General features: G+C 49.2%; 2 protein-coding genes across 15 annotated transcripts in view; one reads left to right on the top strand and one right to left on the bottom strand.

Annotated features, from left to right (window-relative positions):
* Positions 1-14,515, top strand: part of RIC3 (RIC3 acetylcholine receptor chaperone) — a 51,268-nt gene extending 36,753 nt beyond the window's left edge. For 2 of the 11 annotated variants that reach the window (XM_048217178.2, XM_048217179.2), the window contains one exon: positions 4,586-7,686. In XM_048217178.2, coding sequence (XP_048073135.1) covers positions 4,586-5,058 — 473 coding nt within the window. In that variant the 3' untranslated portion in view covers positions 5,059-7,686. Of the gene's footprint in view, positions 1-4,585 lie in introns of all 11 variants that reach the window. The other 9 variants (XR_007189577.2, XR_007189579.2, XR_007189578.2 and 6 more) reach the window with 9 other exon arrangements.
* Positions 8,687-15,730, bottom strand: part of TUB (TUB bipartite transcription factor) — a 60,296-nt gene continuing 53,252 nt past the window's right edge. For 2 of the 4 annotated variants that reach the window (XM_026486219.4, XM_057316637.1), the window contains 4 exons: positions 15,558-15,675; positions 13,899-13,997; positions 13,508-13,679; positions 8,687-13,056 (listed from right to left, as the gene is read on the bottom strand). In XM_026486219.4, the coding sequence (XP_026342004.1) occupies positions 12,923-13,056; positions 13,508-13,679; positions 13,899-13,997; positions 15,558-15,675 (523 nt within the window). In that variant the 3' untranslated portion in view covers positions 8,687-12,922. Of the gene's footprint in view, positions 13,057-13,481; positions 13,680-13,898; positions 13,998-15,557; positions 15,676-15,730 lie in introns of those variants that run through there. The other 2 variants (XM_057316636.1, XM_057316635.1) reach the window with 2 other exon arrangements.

The following is a 15,730-nucleotide window of genomic DNA, read 5'->3' as shown; positions in this document are numbered from 1 at the left end:
GCAGCGCCCGCCTTCGGCTCGGGTCATGAGCCCAGGGTCCAGCGGGGAGTCTGATTCTCCCTCTGCTCCTCCCCCTGCTCATGCTCGCTCTCACTCAAATAAATAGAATCTTAAAAAAAAAAAACCTCAAAACTCGACAGTAAAAAAGTAATCCAGTTAGGAAATGGGCAAAAGATATGAACAGACTTTCACCAAAGAGGACCTACAGATGGCGAATACGCACACAAAAAGATGTTACACATCATTAGCCACTAGGGAAACACAGATTAAAATCACAGTGAGATAACCACCACGCATCTATCAGGATGGCTAAAATAAAAAGTAACAGCAGCAAGTGCTGGCAGGGATGTGGAGAGACTAGATCCACTCATATGTTGCTGGTGGGGATGTACACTTATTCTGCAAAACATTTTGGCAGTTTCATAAACCTCAACTACTACACAACCTGGCAGTTGTACTCCTGGGCGTGCATCACAGAGCTTGAGACTTAAATTCACACAAAACTTGTACATGGATATTTATGGCAGCTTTATTTGTAGGCACCCCAAACTGCAAACAGCCCAAACATCCTTCAACAGGTGGATGGTGACAGACTTGGTACGTTGATACTTCAGTATTATTACCCCCCGTAAAAAGAAACTGATACATGCAACAACCCGATGAACTTCCAGATAATTATACTAATTCCAAAAGGTTCCATATTGTGTGATTATATAACATTCTTGAAATGGCAAAATTATAGAAATGGAGAACAGGGGCGCCTGGGTGGCACAGCGGTTAAGTGTCTGCCTTCGGCTCAGGGCGTGATCCTGGCGTTATGGGATCGAGCCCCACATCAGGCTCCTCTGCTATGAGCCTGCTTCTTCCTCTCCCACTCCCCCTGCTTGTGTTCCCTCTCTCGCTGGCTGTCTCTGTCTCTGTTGAATAAATAAATAAAATCTTAAAAAAAAAAAAAAAAAGAAATGGAGAACAGACTGGTAGTTGCCAGAGGTTAAGGAGGACATAGGGGCAGGAGGGAATAGGTGTAGCAATAAAAGGGCATAAGGGATTCTTGTGATAGAAATGTTGTGTGTATTGACTCTGTCAATAATATCCTGGTTGTGTACCGTCACATCGTTTAGCAAGATATTACCATTGGGAGAAACCGGTTAAAGGGTACATGGGATTTCTAACTTTTTTTACAACTACATGTGAATCTGCAATTAAATTTTTTAAAAGCAATGAAGAAAATTATAAGGGAAAGGATAATGTAGCCTGAATACGTAAAACCTTTCCTTTCTGTAGATTAGAGAATATCACTCAATTTAAAGCCAACACTAAACTAGAAAAAGTATTTGTGACCAATGACTGAGAAGTTGATACCTTCAATATATACAGTCCTGTAATTTATAAAACAGATATCCTTCTGTGTAAGCAGTACACAAAAAATGCATCTTGCTACAAAACTTTAAAAAGTATTTCAGTCTCTCTAGTAATCAAAGAAATGAAAATTGGAATTCATTTTCTCCTCTAAATTGCAAATCTTTTTCTATAACCTTGTTCCCAAATAAGGTAAAATCTTTATCATGTTTATTTTCTGTCTTCCTCTTAGGTGGTGTTGAAATTATATAGAATTTTAGCTCCAAGTGATACTAACTTTCAAATATATTAGCCTGTTTTAAGTATTTCAACAATGGCATTAAATTTCTAACCACATTATCAATAATTAGTTTACATTGATAATTCATATTGATTCATTGTTCACCACTTTCTCATATACAGTATGTTCTTTCTCAAATTATAAAAATTTTTTTTGTATTTGTCAGAATTTTTAAGTACCTCTTCCCCTACCCTCTCACCCCCTTATAGATTTGTGTACTTTCTGAGTCCTTGGGTATCCACACACACCATTTTCCACCTTTATACAAATAATTATTTGATCATGCCATTTTCCTTTTTAAGTCTGAAAACACTGCTATATTATCTTTCATTTGATGTTGAAAATGAGAAATCTTATCACAGTCTGATTCTTTTTCTCAATAGGCAATCTGTTTTTAGTTTGTTTTCTGGCTGGAAACATAAAATCTTTTAATACTTAAACATTTGACTTTGGGCGGGTTCACTGGTACATAACTGAGCCTGTGGAGGTATGTGGATTTTTCAGTGTTTTTGCCGATAGCATCTAGTGACTCTTTTCCATCTGAAGACTTGAGTCTTTCTTCAGCTAAGTGATATTTTCTTTTATAACTTTTTTTTGGTTATTGCTTTCATTTAACCTACTCTGCCCTCATTCTGGAATTCCAGTAATTTGGAGATTGGTTGTCCTGGATCAGTTTTCAATGCAGTCTGTATTTTTTTTCCTCACAATTTCCTTTTTTTTTTTTTTTTTTTGGTCATATTTACCTTTGTCTTGGAAGAATTTCTATACTTCGACTTCTAATATACTAATTTGGCTTTTAGCCATGTCCATTTTAATCTATTTTCTACCTTTCTCAAGTTTAAATATTTTCTATTTCTAATACCTCTTATTTCCTGTTTGCTCCCCTTTTTAAATTGAAGTCTAGCTGGGTTTTATCAGTGCAGTTGCATTTTGAATATTACTGGGAGTATCCGGTACAATTTGATTGATATTAACTCCTGTTTCCAGCCTTGACTGTTGTTTTTTTTTACGGGCTGTTTACACTGCTTAGTTTGGGTCCCCTGCTGACTCCCTCGCAGGATCAGTGAGTTTGATAGCTCGCTCATATTGTTAATGAAGTTCTTGGATAACCAGCGATGTGGGCTGTTAACGGGCTCCCTCAGCAGCCCACGTGTGAGTCACTGTCAGGTTTTCCCTAGCAGGCCTTCCCCTGTTAAACCAAAGCAGATAGCATGCGACTCCACGGGTAAGCTTTGTCCTTGGTGTGGGGAGGAGGTAGGAATATGCTAGAAAATGGACTTCTCTGAAGTACTCAGTGGCTGGGAGCCAACTAGCAAGTAAGCTTCTCCAGCCCCTCCCTTGACCAAGGAGGCTGTGAGGCCTCGGGTGGCCACGCTTGTTTTAGCCCGCATTCCGTCCGCAGTGGGTTAAGCCAGCGGGCGACGCTGCCTCGGCTAGATTCTGCCCGTGCTACTGGCAGTGACGGGAGGATGTGATCAGATGGACAATTTTTTACGTCACTGGTAGAAGAATATACATTCTTCTGGAAAGCAGTTTGATGGAGTGTGAGAACAGGCTTTGAAAATGTCTAATCCCTTTGTTCTCACATTTCTAGCGGTCTGTCTGAAAGAAATAGGGAAATGGATTGATATTCGGAGCTCTTAACTGCCATGTTACTTAGAGTAGGGGAAAGCGGAGGAACCTACTCGTCTTACAGAAGAGCCGCGGCCAGTCGTGTCAGTTATGTAGCCGTGCGATGGGGTATTTTGCAGCTCATGATAGAATCGCTGAATGAAAAAAATCAGTGTAACGTTTTACACACAGTATGTTTATATATGATAAAAAGGCCAGAAGTAATACAACAAATTATTATCAGTGGTAGGATTCTGGGTGACTTGTGTTTTCTTTTTAAAACTTGTCTGTTTTCAAAAATTTTTTCTGTAGTGAGTTTGTATGACTTTTATAATCACAAAAAAAAAAAAACCCAAACAGTAAATGATGTTAAAATATGTCTGTCCACACTCTCCACTGCATCCAAAAAGACCCCTGCTTTTCAGAATTTGCAGGCAAAAAGTGGTGTGCGTTAGGGTTGAATTGCCGGTTATCACAGTGTGCAAGTGGATTTTGGACGCTCCGGCTTCTCGCATCGCGTAGGGCGCGCGGCTGCCGTGCCAGTGCCGGCACGTGAGCCCCAGCGAGGCCCGTCTGCCGCTCCGGCGCTGCGTGCCCGCCACAGATTTATCTCCTTTCATGCTTTCATTTGGCAGCATCTCGTCTTTTCTCATTATCACAGCTGGGATTCAGTACCAGTATTATTCATTTTGTTTACTGGTTTGTTGTCTTCTTTTGTTCCATTTTGTGGAGACGAAGAAGCCAACAGTGGGGTTGGTGTCTCGTGCAAACGCAGCACTTGTCCTTTGGGATCTTGGGCATGTCTTGCTGAAGGGTGCTCTCTCTGACACTTGCAAGCCGTTTCACTTTCAATCAGTCGAAGCCTTTGGGGTATTTTTTTTTTCCCCAAAGAGCTTAGTCTTCCTTTCCTCCCCCCTCCCCGCCCCCAGGAAGATTTGGAAATGGATCCAAATAGAAATTATAAACATTAGGCTTGAGCTATGCTCTCTCCATTTGGTGTTTGGTACTTTTTTTTTTTAACTGAAGGCTCCTGTTGTTTAATCTTCGTCACTACTGCAGAAGCCAGAGGGGCGAGACTTCTCCTCTGCCCTAACCACCCAGCACTTGAGAAGGGATTTTCTTCTGAGCTGGTTTGTATTCAGAAAACACTGGGATAGTCTGCCAGATTGCTAAGAATTTACGCAAGTAAAACTTTAGAACTGTTAGAGTCATCTTAGAGATTTCTCGAATGGGTTTGTTGGGATAGGAGGGCGGCTGCCTGAGAAGCCTCTTTGAGCCTGATACGTTCTGTTGAGCGACATTCTTTGTAAGATTTTGTGCTACTTTTTTCTCTAGGTTACCCTGAAGAGACTTACCCAATTTATGACCTTTCAGATTGCATCAGGCGTAGGCAAGAAACAGTCCTGGTGGATTACCCTGACCCTAAGGAGCCCTCTGCCGAAGAACTAGCTGAAAGAATGGGAGTGCTGGGAGGTGAGGAATCAGACCATCTGCGTTGGGAAACGCCCACTGACCCCATAGCTCAGGAAGAGAATTCTGTTACCTCATGGGACCCAAAGCCACAAACCTGTTCCTGCTGTTTTCATGAAGAAGAGGATCCTGCGGTCTTGGCGGAGAATGCTGGATTCAGTGCGGACACTTACCCCGAGCAAGAGGAAGCCACCGAAGAAGGATGGCCCCAAGACTTCAGAGATGAAGGCCTGGGCGTCAGCCCTGATAAAGGACATACAGGTGGCATGTTGAGGAAGCGGAACCCCCAGGGTTTTGAGTTGAAAACAGCTGGTTTGGGGAAGTATCCATTACTCTAGTCCCAAGGTGACCTTTCTCTCCTCTCTCAGATTTCATCCTTGGCCCTGTGCCCTGAACTTCATCCTGTATTTAAATACCCTAGCTAATCAGGCCACTACCATGGATATCGTGTATCCTTCCTGGTGCTCACACACCTGTCACCTTGTAAAACACCACAGCAATTAGTAGGAACACAGTACAGCTTCGCTCTATCTCTTCATGCCTTTCCTCCAGCAGAGTCGATCCACTGAGTAACTCTTTGTTGTGCACTCAGGGGCAGAGGTCTGACTCTTCGTGCTAGGAGTAGCAGAAGGTTTACCTGTGAACAAACCGCAGTTTACACATGATGAGGACGTAAGGCTGCGAAAGTGAAGATTACAGAGTCCAAGATGCCTTACTCTGTGGGCCTTGAGCAGGTTAGTGGTCCCCTGGGTTCAAGAAGAGAACGTTTTGTTAGTGGGTATGATGGGGCCAGAGCAGGGTAAGACTCTGCTGTGTGAACTGAAGCCCCTTCCTCACAGCGCAGGCCTTTTTAGGGGCACTGTGGCTGCCTCGGGTACCCGCTTTTCTCCAGAGTAGCCGAAGGCTCCCAGCGACCTGTGAGTGAGCCCAGAGACCAGCTGGGGACTGTTACTCTGGTATCACTGGGTCTCTAGCTTCCTTTATCCCTGTTCTGTTTCACGGAGCTGCAGGCTCGTTTGTACCTCTGGCCTTCAGTGGCCAGAGGATGCTTTAGATCGAGGCTTTAATCCTTGCCCTGCAGACACGAAAGCCGGCGTAAGGGTGCTGGTTCTCCATGAGACACTCAGGCCAGAGCCAGGGGTAGGGAGAGAACCCATGTACTTGAGGACAGTCCTTGCCTAGAAACTGTTGCTAAATGCTGTGCCCTCTGGGAAATTTGTTCTTACTGCCAATGAACTGAAACAGAAATGAAGAGGACTGAGCTTACAGACACAGTGCCAGCCCGAAAGGAAAGTTGCAGTGTGTGTCCGTTGCAGAGAACCTATAGCAGTGCCCGGGGGAAGAGACTTTTCTGTATTCAGGTATCTGGGTGTTTTGAGAAAGCTGGGAAAAGGAGGAGGTAGGTTAAGACTGGGAGGATTTTGACCAAACTAATAGCTGAATCTCTGAGGTGCCACCTGTTCTGTGTCGTCTTGAGATAAGATGGCACCCACGTATCCTGTCTGGTCAGGATGAATGTAGTTTACATCTAAGACCTGAGAGTTTAAAAAGGACACATTCCCGAGAACATTCCTCGTCATGAGACGTGAAGACTTGAAAACTAAGAAATGGTGTAAAGGTCAGTAGGGCTTTTGGAGTTCCATTGTTCCTGGTCGACTAAAATGCCAGGAAAATAGTTGAAATCAAACGTAAGCATATAGACTGCTGTCAGAAGGTTATGGGATCGTATTTAGATAACATGTCAGCTACTACTGGGCATTTCTTGTTAATGAAATGAACATTTCTTGTTACGGAGAAAAGTCATTGAAGGTGACTGTAGGAAAGTATACCGCATCCGTCGGTGTGTGGGACCTTTGACTTTAGAGAGTATGGTTTGAAACGTACGGAAGTGATGTAGGTGTGGTGTAATGCTCAAGGTAAAAACAATGTAGGTGCTCTTTACTGTTCCGGGACATCATTTTCCCTGTTATTTCCCTTCTTTCACCATGAGGGGTTGGTTTATAAGGAGTCCTGGATCCCTGGTTCCTTCTTTTTTGCCTTAGTATATATGGTTCCCTTGTTAGAGATGTGTGTTTCTTTCTAGCTTATTCGTTCATTCATTTAGCAGACACTGCCCAGAGCGGGGCAGTAGGAACAGAGCCTCAATTCCTGCCTTTAAGAAACAAAAACGTTTAGTGTGGGAGCCTTGTCCAATTTTTTTTAAATGAATGGTTAACTGTAAAGGAGCTCGTGATTGTGAACTCTGCAGGCAGAGAAATACCGGTCATGATTCCATCCCTGCCTGTTCTATCTGTAGACGCGTGGTGGCTCCTTAGCCCTCCCGAGCCTTGGCTTCCTCCTGACACAGGAGAGTCGAAGTCCTGCTCTCCCGGGTGGGGGCGGGAGGATTAAATGTGATCATCAGGGCGTGTAAAGCAGCGTCGGCCCTTCCACGCTAACCACTCACTGGGTGGTAGCTCATTTATTGTACAGGGTTTTATGCTGTAATTGAGACGTGGACCCAAATCCCCAGGAACATAAAGATCATTTTTGCCAAAGTACTTCCAAGAAGCTTTACTGGGGCCGAGGAGGAGTGCGGCCATTCTTGGCAGAAAGCACCGTGCCAGACAAAACAGTGCAAGTGTGGAAATATGTGGATGTTCAGGTATTTTTATGAGGCCGGTATGTGAGGTGTGTGTAACCAACTCTTTATTTTGAATGTTAATCTTTGGGAGAAACTGGCTTATGCAGCTCTCTCCTGCCAGAAGCACTAGGAGCGCAGGATGGCTCCCGCGCCCTCACGCTTGGTTGGCTCATACAGCTGGGATATATTAACATATTTCTGTTTCAGAAATTTTGATGTATTTGGTCATTTAGATGAGTGGTCTTTTTGGACTTTTCCAGAATTATTTTATCCTTCAGGGATGACAATTATGTGTATATACAACCCAGGATGACCAGAATCATAGGACTGGTTTTTGTCGTCATGTGTGCTCTTTCCTTATGGGCTTTACTTCTCAGAACTGGTCTAGGCTGTGAACTTGATCAGCCCCCAGGTACTAGGTCCTCGGTGACCTTTGAGCACTGTGGTGCAGAGCATGAAGTCCTAGCCTGGGGGTGGATAAACGTTCTAGGAAACAAGGGCGTCACCCGGGACCGTGCTTGGTTAAGTCAGGTGGGCGAGCCGGTCAGAAAGCGCCTCGTGAGCGCCAAGACCAGCGGTGCGCACGCTCTAAAAACCTAGGCCCGGGAAGGAAGGCATGTTGAAGAATGGAGGCATCCTGACCTTTAGAAGACGTGGCCTATAGAACCACTCTGTACCTTCTATGGCTTTGCTGGTCAGATAACTCACGGTCCAAACTAAGGCAGCTTGCGAAGCGGGAGCTTTAATGATGCCAGGACAATAGGCATAAACCGGGACCGCCCTGGACCTATAGTCACCCTGTTCACGGCTAGTTAAAAGATTTGTCGAATTTCACCTGACCACTAACCAACAAAAACCTCTGGTAAGAACCCGCAACTGCTGTTTCCCACAGAGGCAGAGCCGAGGAGCTGGGCCACATAAACACTGCAAATCTAGGGTAAAGAAATAAACCAGCTCTACTTAACTTTTGTCCTAAGAACCAGGCGCCTAGGGGCACACTGAGGAGCTAAGCTGCCCATGCTTGCAGAGGACTGCTCTAGCCAAAGCCTCTTCTCGCCAGCCCTCGAGCTCGGCCAGAGCATTGCCAAACAAGCCGGGAGCCCCTCCCACCCACCCCCGCCCCCAGGCTCTTAGGACAGACGGAACTGGCGCAGGAAAACATTTGTAGGTAAGAAATGTTTTCTCCCCTTTTATAGGAAACAAAAGTGCTCCACAGTTGAAACAGTTCAAGTTTAATTTGTTGCTGTATGGTCTGTAGACAAACACTAAGGTCTACAACACAGTGTCAACACGGGGACACCAGCTCTGTCATTGCACATACCAGTAAATAAATACATTTGCTCAAGGATACCAAAGAGTTTATTCAAAAAGTCACTTTTAATAAAAGCACAGTTTTGCAAGTTTGTCTAAAACTCCAGATAATTTGGAACAAAAATAAAATGACCACTCCAGAACAGGAAAAGACAATCTTGTGCAAACGGACATACACATTCTAGGCGTTAGGAGAACTAGCTAAATGGATGCTCCCAGCGAAAGAAGTGCCGCCCATCCTGACCAAGTCCCCTCCGAAACTCTGCAGGATTCCAGAGGCAGGCTTCCCTTTCTAAAAGCCACTCGAATTACACTCTAGGGAACTCTGGCTCTTGGCCTCATCTGCAGCTCTGCCTGGACCTTGATGGGGGAAGGGAGAGGGGCAGTTGAACAGAAGAGAGGAATGGGTGTGACATGTTTTTGAGGAAAGAAAAAAGGCACAGTAATGAACCAGAAAAGGTAGTAATGAAAGCAAGGATCCAGTTTTCATTCACCCCGATTCTTACTGAAAGCTTTGACAGCCCAGCCGCCTCAGTGTGTGGATGAGACAACAACCTAGGAAAATCATGTGGTTCGTGCCGAATCCCATAGCTAAGTGCAGCAGTGCTCTAAGACCAACGCGCCTCTCACCTTGGTCAGCAAACTAATCTATGCCCACACTTCTGCTATGCCTCGCCCCCCAGATCCTGAGATGACAAGATGGAGGTACAGAACGACAGGGAACCAGTACGAACCCGAGCCCTGGCCTGTTCCTGGGGGCCGCTGCCGTTCAACGCTGGGCCCCACGACACAGCAGATCCTTCGGCTCTCTGGAAAAGTGTGCTCTGAGGGCCACCTGGTATCCTGAGGTCACAGGTAGAGCCCAGCTGGGGCAGAGTGCGCTGGCGAGGGGAAGGCCAGGGCTGCCGCAGTGCGGGGACACCAGGGTCTCTGGCTGGGAGAGTTTGTGCTTGCAGAACAGAGCCCCGGCCAGCCCAGCGGCTCCCCTCCCCGCAGACCCCCCGCTGGGAGGAAAGCATGTTCTTATGAGGCTTGAAATCATCACTGCTGCTTGTTAAATTTAGAATTTCCTCTAAACGTAAACTTCCTTAGAGGTAAATGCTCTGCTATTTCCAGACCAAAGACAAGCTTCTGCTTCTGTAATTTTGTTGCCCTTTTGGTCACTGAGGGACACAGACTCCAAATTTCACACTCGCTGGCCTCTAGCACCTGTCTGCAGCATGTGTCTGGACCTTACCTGCTCCTTCTGAACTAGTGTCGTGATTTTTAAGGCACATTCACTAGAATATGTTCGAATTCATCCAAAAGCCCGCATATCACATACCAGTTTCTTCAGGTAATGCGAAATGGAACTGAAAAACTAAAATTTCTTGGATGGTATCCTCCTAATCTTTCTCCCAAGGAAGACCTGGTACTTTCCCAGGTTTACTTTCTGACCAAAGAGCATGAAATGAACGAACAAAATCCACAGGTGATCATAATATCCTTATTCCTTTCCTACTCACCTTTAGACATGGTCATAGTAAGAAACCTCAGTTGGTGATTTGCAGATTGCCCTTTTCCCCAAATATACACAGACACACAGACACACAGACAGACACAGAGCACCTTGGAGCCAGAAGGAAAGAAAAGCTAGAATTGGAGAAGAGTGGGGAAGTCAACATCACTGCTCTACAGAAGAGCTGTTTGTTTGGGGGAAGAGGGTGTGGCCCCAGGAACAGTGACAGGAGCTGCCTGAGGTCCCAGCTGCCCACCACCCTTAGGGCTTGCTCATTCCATCATCCAGTTCCCGGCCCACTCAAGGCCCATCTGGGTAGAGGGTATGAAGGACAAGAGCTCTTACCCCCGGAGATGCGAAGCCCAGATGGCCTCCAAGGGCCTTGGCAGCTTTTTTGAGTCTTTGGGCCCATGGCTAGGAGGCCAGTGGTCAGGGAAAACCAGCATCACCAGGAATGCAGTCTTGAGAACAGACCTTGTGAAGCTGGGTCTCGAGCAGCTGACTCAACTGCTCTTGTCACTCCGTGCCCAACAGAGTCTAGCTGCTGAGCCACCTTCCCCACGTTCAGGCTGGGAAGCTGAAGCCATGTTCCTGACCACGCCCCCCCCCCCCCCCCCCCCGCCGCATATTCAGTGGGATGGAGGCGCTGAGAGTTTGCCCTTGTGCTTCTGCCTTTTCCACGCGGCTTCCCTCCCTCCCTCTAGGCTCTCGAATCAGCCTGTTCTACTTCAAAGTCCAAGAACCAGAGAAACAGCTTAAACTAGATTTCAGACATCCAGCTTCCAGCATCCCAAATGTCAGCAGGTGTCCTCCCAGTCACAAGGATAAGAAAGAGCCCAACAGGACTGGAAAAGTGGACTGGCCCCAGTAAAAAAGTCTAGTGCCCTCAGAATGACCCCAAGAGTGGTCCAGAAACTGGACCCGTGGAGGGGCCTCACACGGAGCCCCCCTGCCAGAACAGCTGCACCTTGCTCTGAGCATTCCACGTAGGAAATCTTAGTTTCTAAGGAAACGAGGACACACTACTACTTCCACTTGGGTCAAAACAACTCCCTCACTACGGAGCCTCAAATGTTTCAAGTAAGACTTATTTAAAACAAAAATTTCTATGCAGCCTTTCTAAGCACATCTACTCTGAAGGGAGGAACAACCCCTGCTTGCTTCCCACTGATTTCGGACCTCCATCTGGGCAAGTAGCCTCTGCCAGGGTACAGGACAGGCAAGGGCTTAGCGTTCCCAAGTGCTCCGGGTCGGGGGTGCCATCCGAGGAGGACGGAGATCAGGCCCAGCCCGGGAACACGCAGGCCTCAGCCACCACACCCAGACAGAGGAAGGCAAGGGCCTCGGCAGGGCCTGCCCTCGGGCAGAAGCCAGCTTTCTTTCAGCAGGGAACCGCCTAATTGCCCACTGAAACGGTTTCAATTTCATACATCAACTCCAGCATTTCTAAGTCTCTGTAATCAGGCAAAAGAGTGAGGGCATGCGACCGGGGTCCCAGGAAGACCAGAGAACCAGAGAGAGCAGTTTCTCAGGGGATGTAGGAACAAAGAAATCGAAGGAGTGGAAGTTCTGAACTCTGCCACTGAGCAGCTAGTTGGCCCGGTGCAAGTCCATCTTCTAAATGTGAGTCACCTCAAGTGACACATTGTACTAGTTCATCTCTAAGGCTCCCACCACCTCTCATCTCTCGTGGTTCTGATATACGCCCTGCCCCATTCCCGCCCCAGAAGAACCACATGCGTGAAGTCCTCAGCAGCCATGACCCAGGCTGAGCACAAGGGGTGCGAGGCACAGGCCAGAGCCCCTGGACCTAGACTTTCTTCCTGGACCACGCCCTGGCTTAGGGCTGGTGCTCTGCCGGCCGCCGGCCCAGGCATGCCTACCTGGCTGCACACTGAGGCTGCGGCCCCTGGCCCTGTCCACATTTCCTGGGCACTGTGCAGGAGCCGCTCAGCAGAAAGCTCCTCGGGCTGACGGGCCTCCCAACATAGCCCTGGTCCAGGGAGCCTGGTCCATGCACCTCCTGCAAGCTGAGCCTGGGTCCTGCAGGCCCTGGCCTCTAAGACCTCTGGCCTCCTGCTGCCTCTGTACAGAGAAAATCTAGAGAAATCAAATGAGCGGGCACCCTAGGCCACCAACCAATTCCCACAGCCGTAGCCAGGCCCTTGCAGTCCTAACAAGGTTGCCACTCACCTTTCCCAAACACCCATAACTTCTTCTAGCCTGGCCGAGGCCTTCCGAAGTCAGAGGACTTTCTGGAGTTAGCAAAGGGCCTGGAAGCCGATCCTAGCCCTTCTGTGTAAAATGATGTACCCACCACACATACACACCCATACTACGCCCTGCACTGTTGGGGACCGGTTGTCACCGGACTCCTAGACTGAGTGGATGGCTGGACCGCAGCAGCCCTGCACTGTGCTTCCTCTCCGTCCACGTTTCTTCCTACCTTCCCGGCTGAAGAGGCCGCCCAGCGTGGCAAACACGATCGCAGCAGGATACGAACTCAAGAGCGGGGGTGTGCGTATGGACCTTGGGGCACAGGAAGAGTTCACGCTGGCCCCTTCACACACACACCTCTCCCACCTAGTCCTCTGTCTCAGCGGTGGAGGCAGGGGAGCCAGGTCCGAGCCGGCTGGGCCAGGGAGCCGCTGAGAGCTGAAGGTTCGTCTGGCAGGAGGCCTATGTACAGAGAGAGGGTAAGCAGGGCTGTCTCCGCAGGCAGGCGGCTCCGCTCCAGGCTGGGCAATCCCGAAGGGCACAAGGAGGCCCTCTACTCGCAGGCCAGCTTGCTGTCGAAGCTGGACAGGGCGATGGCAAAGGCCTGCAGCGCGCACAGTGGGTAGTTGTAATCCATGGTGAACACGTCCTCCGCCACGCGGCCGAACTGCATCACGATGTAGTCCGCTGCAGCCGGGCGCGCACGCAGCACAGCGCAGCGACAGTGCAGGGGAGGACGGACAGACAGACAGGTCACAGTGGGCGGAGAACGTGAGAAGCGCAGATGCCCAAAGGAGGGAAGACAATGGGGAGAAGCGGTGGAAAGGAGGAGCAGGTGACAGAGGAGAATGAGAGGCACACAAATACCGAGGGACAGAGAAGAGAAGAGGTCCGTTCAGAGGGCGTTCCCGCACCGGGGACTCTGCTGCGTGCACAGAATCTAGGGGCACGGCTCCGAAGAAGGCTCTTCCGCGGGCCTCCCAGTCACAGGGTCAGAGGATTTCTGACCTCGGATCAAAGCCATATAACCCACATCCTTGAGCTCTGGCCTATGAAGGCAGGGCTGGGTGAGCTGAACCCTGAGCTCAAGGCCCTGGGTGCCATGGGGACAATCATGAGGAAGGGCAGAAACACTCACGGTCATTGCCATGGATGATCTGGAAGTTCTTCACAGAGGCCTGTGTGACGCGCCCATGGAAGTTGAGTACGTAGGACTGCGTGTCGTCGTTCCAGACAGGGGTCTTGTTTTGCAGCTCGATGATACTCTCTGTGTTCTTATTCTGCCAGCGTGCCAGCAGCGTCTCATGCTCCTGGGAAGGCAGCCTCGCCTGAGTCAGGCCCGGCCCCAGGCCTCGGCCACATGACCGCCCTAAAAAGGGATCTGCCCCTGGGGGCGGAGTCCTTACATCTCCCTAGACCTCCACCTAGAGCCCCGGCTTCTTACGCTGCGTCCCCGACAGACACCCAGCAGCTCAGCTCTGCTCCTGGAAGCGCATGCACCCGCTGGGATGACGGGGGCGCGCACTCACGTTTCGTGGCCGGATGGAGACTCTCTCGTGAACCATGTTCATGCCTGGGACAATCACACTCATCTTCCGAGGCCCCTTGAAACCTAAGACGTTTGTCTCCTGGGGGAGAGAGAGAGGACTCAACACCGGCCATCTGAGGACTCTACGTACCTAAGGGAGAGACTGGGAAGACGGGACTAGAGCTGACGAGCTTGTTTGCACCGTCTCCACCTGAGCGGCTGACAGGCATCTCTACACTTAACCCGTCCAGAACTGAGCCCCCGAGTCTGCACTCTGCCCAAACCAGCGCCTCCCCATCGCCTTCCTCGCTTCAGTTAACAACTCAGTTCTTCCATTTACTCAGGCAACCTACTTCGAGTCGTTCTTAACTCCTTTCTCTCACACCCACTTCTAATCCATCAGCAGATGACGTCACCCCTACCTGCAAATTCTTTCTGGAACTCAACCACTTTTTTACCAGCACCGCCTCTCCCCGAGGTCACAGGACTAGCCTTTATCTGGATTCCTGGTTTCTGACCTTGCCCTGCCCATCTGTTCACACAGCGAGTGGTCCCGTTGTTGTCACGTCCATTGCCTCCAGTGTTCACGCAGATTAAAAGCTGAAGGTCTTACCTTGACTGCGGGGCCTCACGTGGTATGGCCCCACTACCTTCCTCTCCCCACCACCTGCTCTCCTCTGCACTCGCTCTGCCCCCTCACTATTCCCCACACACGCCCGTCACTCAGGACATTAGTTAGCACTGGCTGTTTTCCACGACACCTACGTGGCTGGCTCTCCCTTCCTTCCAGCCTTTACCCAAGTGCTACCTCCAGGAGGCCCTCCCTGCCATCGTTACTAAAAGCTTACACGCACCTGAGCATTTCCTTGCTTTATTGTTTCTTAGCCACATTTGTTTTGCTTGTAAGTACGTTTTACAGCTTGTCTCCCCACCAGGGGTTTAAGTCCCATGAAGGTATAAATTTATGTCTCTTGTTCACTGCTGTATCCTCAGCGCCTCAAACAGTATTAATATTAGCCGGGGCGCAAGGAGCATTTTCAGAGATTCAGGCTGCCTCCCCAAAGGTGACCAGCAGGTGGCACCCCAGGCTCATACAGAACAGCTATGGCTTTCCCAGTCGGCCTCCAAGACGTACCCAGGCCCAAATCAATAACAATGCCTCGTTTTAAAATAAGGTAGAAAAATTCCCTGTATTTACATTCCAGTTTGGTCACTTATGCATATGACGTTGGCAAGTGACCCAACCTCTGAGCCTCAGTTTCCTCATCTATACAGTAGAGGAAATAGGACTGAGCTCTTAGGTCATGAGTTCCGTGAGATGACCATGCAAAGGGCCTTGTAGCCCATGGGGGGCCCAGGTACTGGAGGGAGGGGTGGAGAGAGGCACCGACAAGAACTCAGGCCTCCTGCTGCCTCCTTTCCTGGAGATTCCCAGGCTGGGCGGCACAGAGCTCAGCCCGCTTCCCAGAGCCCCCCGGGCAGATGGCTATCTGTGGTCTGAGCTCTGAGGACAGGCAGGGGCCGCTCCGACAGAGGGCAGCCCAACTCTGTACGGTCCTGTCTACTCACAAAGATAGATGGGACAGCCCACAGACTGGGTGGCAAGTCCGCAGTGTCATGTCTAACTTGGAGACCAGAGACCCAGGAACGCACGACTCACGTAGCACACAGCGGCCAGCTCCTGACGCAGGGCTCCACTTTCCAACGTAGAGGATGATGCTTTCTGAGGGTTGACTCCATTGTCATAAACGGTGAACTTAGTGCCCATGAGGTTGGACCTGGAGGACAGGCGACCAACAGAGGATCATGCACCCTCTGCCTCAGGGCAGGGAC

This window comes from Ursus arctos, unplaced genomic scaffold (genome assembly GCF_023065955.2).
Source record: "Ursus arctos isolate Adak ecotype North America unplaced genomic scaffold, UrsArc2.0 scaffold_22, whole genome shotgun sequence".
Classification (NCBI taxonomy): domain Eukaryota; kingdom Metazoa; phylum Chordata; class Mammalia; order Carnivora; family Ursidae; genus Ursus; species Ursus arctos.
Note: the sequence above shows the minus strand (reverse complement) of the source record. Positions and strands in the feature narration are given on the sequence as shown.